This window comes from Lagopus leucura, unplaced genomic scaffold (assembly GCF_019238085.1).
Source record: "Lagopus leucura isolate 7727_CA_CO unplaced genomic scaffold, USGS_WTPT01 Super-Scaffold_702, whole genome shotgun sequence".
Classification (NCBI taxonomy): domain Eukaryota; kingdom Metazoa; phylum Chordata; class Aves; order Galliformes; family Phasianidae; genus Lagopus; species Lagopus leucura.
Genome location: NW_024962254.1, coordinates 11364590 through 11369864, shown reverse-complemented (window position 1 = coordinate 11369864; position 5275 = coordinate 11364590). Strand labels below are relative to the sequence as shown.

Genomic DNA, 5275 nt, shown 5'->3' with positions numbered 1-5275 from the left:
TCAAGGGACCAAGCAAGTGGTCTCTGCCGTCCTCAGCAGTGGTTTCCTTTGCCATGGACCTCCAGGTAGAGATGGAGGTAGAAGATGGCTACATACTTGTTAGGATAAACTCCTTTTTTCTTGAAGGCTTTCACATATTCTTCGCAGGTTATATAGCACACCCATTCATCTCATCTCTGCCTTCTGCATCAACACAGGCAAGCTGTCAGACCAAAGTGGTGCAAAACTGTCTCTGTGTATAAGGAACTTTGAGGGAAATGCAGTAAGAAGTGATTATACAGTGACTGTATTGATTAAGTTACAGAAAGTGAACTGTGCAACCCTGTGGTTTCACTTCTAGAATAATATGAATAGAGAGAGCCAAAGCTGGCTGCTAGCTGTGACATGACATCAACAGGGAAGTCAAAGGGAGTATTTGTTTAACATGCTTTCATTTATTTCTTAGAATAGCGATGCCATTACATTTATACCACCGAAAACTGAGTCACGTCCATGATTGCTGCATGGAGCTCACAGGATCTATATAAACATCTTAGCTCTGGTCTTGGGAGACAGAAAGTCTAACACTTTCTGCAGCAGTGAGGCTCTTTGGCAATGCTGGTCACCATGCAATACCTCCTACTTTGTGCTGCCATTCTCCTACCTCAGAGCCTTCCTTTTCCAGTACCACTTAAACCAGCATTGTGGAGCAACGCAGACTTAAACATTGCACAGGTATGTTACCAGGGAGGCAACGTAACTGCATCATGAATAGCCTGATTTTTTACTTAACTTCTACATTCTTTTCCTGTCTTTTTATATTATCTGCTCTTAATTTTTGCAGAGGTGACATAGAACTACTTAAACTTGCTGATTGGCTTAGACAGCCTAAGTCTAAATTGCAAAAGAGATGAGTTCCAACTGGTAAATAGTGGGGACATATCATTTTTAAAGATTATAAAAATATTTTTATGCTATTTTGGAGCTCCGTGTATTTGAATACTCAGTAAATTGCATTTCCTTGAAAGAACTGCTTGAACAATGAACAAAGAACAATGTTCTGCTGTTCAACTCTTTTCATGTACATTAATCTGTACTACAAAGAAAATACCATTTGTTAAACTGAAATGGGACAAAAAAAATGCATCTAAACTAACCATGACTGCAGGACAATGGAAGCAAGTCAATCAAATGTAAAATGCGGTTGCTGAAAGATCGCAGGTATAAATATTAATTTTTGTTTTCCTTTTCTTTTTCCAGACATATCTTAACAAATTCTTTCCACTTCTTGAAAAACACCCTGCCATCAGCCTAGAAGAGAGGATTAAAGAAATGCAGAAGTATTTCCACCTGACTGTAACGGGAAAATTAAATGCAGAAACAAAAAGCATAATGGAACAGCCCAGATGTGGAATCCCTGATGTAGCAGATTACCAAACATTTTCTGGAAGTCCACGATGGAATAAGAAATACCTGACTTACAAGTTAGTGGTGGTCAAGATTTTATGGAGAAAGGATTTGTTTTGAGCTTAAATTTACAGGTTTCCTTCACAGCTTAAATGTCATCTGTCTGTTTCCTTTTGCTGTTAGGATTGTTAATTACACACCTGACCTACCCCGAGAATATGTGGATGATGCAATTAGAAGGGCTTTGATGGTATGGAGCGATGTGACTCCACTGAACTTCAAAAGAGTCACCCGGGGACACGCAGACATTGTGATTAAATTTGCACGTCGTGGTGAGACTATATAATTTTTAAAATTCAGTGCTCTTTGCCTGATTTACAGCATGCATTCTTATAACCAGAGGCTTAGGAAAGAATAACAAGTTTGGAATTACCAGTAAGTTTATCTTCCCTTTATCATGCCACCGATTTTATGCATAATGAATCATTTTAACTCCTATGTAAGCATTGGAAAATCCCTTAGGATTTATAGTTGTGAAACAGAGGGAGAATTCAAACTCCAAACTCCAAACTGAGACATTCAATTTTAGATGTTCAGTGACAGTCTGCCTTGACAATCAGTGCAAACCAAACAAATTAGAAGACGTGTGTAGAGGAAAACAGCTGGTGCTGAAGACCCAGCATCCACAAAGCATTTAGGCAGGTTCAGGCAGCTTTACTTTGGTCTAGCTCCAGTTCGGTAACCTGGACTGAACACCTTATGCACACTGGGGTGCATCAGGGTTCACAGAATCACAAAACTGTAGAGGTTGGAAAGGATCTCTAGATATCAGCTAATCCAAACCCCCTGCAAAGCAGGCTCTCTGCAGCAGACTGCACAGGTAGGTGTCCAGATGGGTCTTGAATATCTCCAGAGAAGGAGAACCCACAGCCTCCATGGGCAGCCTGTTCCAACCTCACTGCGTTGGTGCCAGAGAGGATCTTCTCACTGATTTTCTTCTAGAAGGAATCTCACTGGTGGAGTCTAAGACCACAGGTGCAAGACAGAGCATGCTAAATGGGGATGACCATTAGGGCCATTTATGATGCCCATATGTGATTCAGGCTAATATGTAAACATGGGCATATTTTTACTTACACAGGCACTAAATTGACTCAGCATAGCCAAACTGAATGCCTACTTTAAGGCCAGCTGACTTGTTTTATAGAGCCATTGATGATATTTATTAGATCTCCAGCAACGGGAAGTGAAGATCAGACAGCTGGTTTACATCACAGATAATAGCATATAAACACCAAACATGCCTAGCCCCTGCTTTGTTCCTGGGCAGTGTGTTGCTAGGAGGAGTCTATTGATGGGCTTGTCAATGTGAGAAAGGATTCTGCAAGCTGGTTTAAGTTTTAACCCCTTGTCACACAGTAGGACTCGGTCTCTTCTGCCTGTGCTAGCTCTGCCTCACGGTCCATGCCTTTTGGTCTGAGGAAAAGGACACATATTCATATTCAGTACCCCAGAAATTCTCACTGTGGTCAGAGATCTCTCAGTGGGAGGGGAACATTTTCAGATTTGGTACAAATATCCTGTCCTGTAGGTTCTCCATGTAGGAATTGGTAGCATCCCACAGACACTGTGATAGCAGTAGCTAATAGATCATACGAAGACTGGGTAGAAAAGAACTTAGCTATTCAGATACACAGTTTTCTGTACTCCAAACAATTGGCTTCCACTACAGTCAGTACAAGTGAGTGTTTAAAACTTATACTGCACAGCACTGATCTACAATAAAAACATTCAGGGGCTTATAACATCTACCATTAAGGATTTATTCTGAAATAAACACTGGATGTTGTTTAGTTCTTGGATTTAAGTCAGGAATTTGGAGAGTGTTTCCTAAAGCCTTGCTGCCCATTTTCACAAATTTGCTAACATAGCTTTTTTTTTTTTAAGAATAATGAAAAAAGGTAGCACAAACAAGCAACATGCTTTGGTTTGCTGAACGTGAGCATTAGAGCTCATGCTGTCTGATGATATTTCTTTCTTTTCCAATGCAGAGCATGGTGATGGATATCCCTTTGATGGAAGAGGTGGCACATTAGCTCATGCTTTTGAACCTGGAGAGGGGCTAGGTGGAGATGCTCATTTTGACGATGATGAAAGGTGGTCAAAATACAATCAAGGTAAAATTCACTTGTCTTTATGAAAGGGAAAGAGCAAACATTGCATATCTGTGTCACAAGAACACAGCCACAGGAAATATTTTCCATAACACTTCATGCTTCATCACCGCTTCAGTATCAACCTTTCCTTCTTTTCAACAGCCTAAGTCCTTGTGTTTGCTTATTATTAGCAGTTACATAATGCTTGTTCTGTCTGGATTTCAAAGCAGGCTAAGCAAGGATCACGATCTGCTTAACTTATGAAGAGACATAATAACTTGCTTGTAGGAGTGGGTTGATTTAAATCAGAGGGGGAAAGAGACTGAGTCTCTATGTGTGTGTGAAAGGGGTAAGCAATATTTTTTATTAAAATATTACAATTAAATGAGAAAGTTCAGTAATAAATAATCAAAACTTCAATGCTTCAGTTCAACTGAATGAAAGACACAAATTCTCCTGCTGCTAGGATTCTTTATATGTTAAAAAGAAATGCCCAACCTTTAACATACTTTTCCATGCTTTTATGCTGCAGGAATTAATTTGTTCCTTGTTGCTGCTCATGAATTTGGCCATTCTTTGGGACTCGCCCACTCAAATGTCCGTGGAGCCCTGATGTATCCTCTCTACTCATATGTGAACCCAGAAACCTTCACACTTCCTCAGGATGATAGGCGAGGAATTCAGAAGTTATATGGTAAATTCACTTGATTTTCAAGATGAAACCTACCAGTGTATAGGTTTCACTCTCCCTGGTTGCAGAGGCTTCCTTGTACTACCAAAAAGAAAGAAAGGAGTAAATCTCAGGAAAAAAAAATATTGCTGTATGCACTATATCTGTTCTGTAACATGCCCCCATTGCGACCAAGAGCTGATGAAGAGGCAGTGCAGCAGCCTGGCGCACTGTCTTCCTGCACACCTGTGCATTGCCAGACACGTCCTATAGACCTTACTTTGTAAATGAGCTATTTCAGCAAGTGGGGATATTGGCTGAGTACAGCATTGCTCCCTGGGAAAACAATACCATCCCACTAACCAAGTCAATGGGACAGATGAGTGAAAGCAGAAACTACTCAGAAGTAATAGTGGAGCATAGCTGGAACAGATCTCATGGGATAAACTTTGCCATGGTTTACTTCCTTTAGGCACCATTTTCATCAGGCATTGTAGAGGAACACTGGAAATAAAACATAATCATTTGTGTTGTCTATTTCCAGCATTGTCTCTATGTTTCATGTTTCTTTCCCACAGGGAGAAGGTCAGCAAACTCTTGAAGAAGGTGTTTCAAAAAAACCTAAGAATTCAGATCTGGTAGTTTTGGTGTTCCAAAACCATTTAAATGCTCTGGCTAATTACACGTCTAAGCATCACCTTGAACTTTTCATGATCTGTTTACACGTTATCCAATTTCATGTGACAATAAAAAAAATCAAACATCTTGTATACTTTGTTGACTAATGCTTGTTGTTAGTTGTGTTGTTGTGGTTTTTTTTTTCCTTCTGGCATTTCAATGGTGTATTGAAGAACTTCTACAGATATATTAGACAGAAAAATATTCTCCTGAATAGAAGTGTGGGTACCAAAAAGAGCCTGTGTGCAACTACTGCTGGATTTACAAGCCCTCTTCATGGTTCCAGTTCTCAGTCTCTGCTACTGACTCCTCAGAATCACAGCGTGCTTACTGTATGGCTCACATAAATCCAAGCACAGTGTTTCCAGAGCCCTGGGACCACCTT

At 40.2% G+C, this 5275-nt stretch overlaps 1 protein-coding gene across 1 annotated transcript; it reads left to right on the top strand.

The window, feature by feature from the left end:
• Window positions 1-566: 566 nt before the first annotated feature.
• On the top strand, window positions 567-4968 carry MMP7 (matrix metallopeptidase 7). The gene is made up of 6 exons (XM_042862581.1): window positions 567-714; window positions 1240-1463; window positions 1570-1718; window positions 3438-3563; window positions 4075-4236; window positions 4791-4968. The coding sequence occupies exons 1-6, from the start codon at window positions 595-597 to the stop codon at window positions 4811-4813; spliced, it is 804 nt and encodes a 267-aa protein (XP_042718515.1). The 5' UTR covers window positions 567-594; the 3' UTR covers window positions 4814-4968.
• The last annotated feature ends 307 nt before the right edge of the window (window positions 4969-5275 follow it).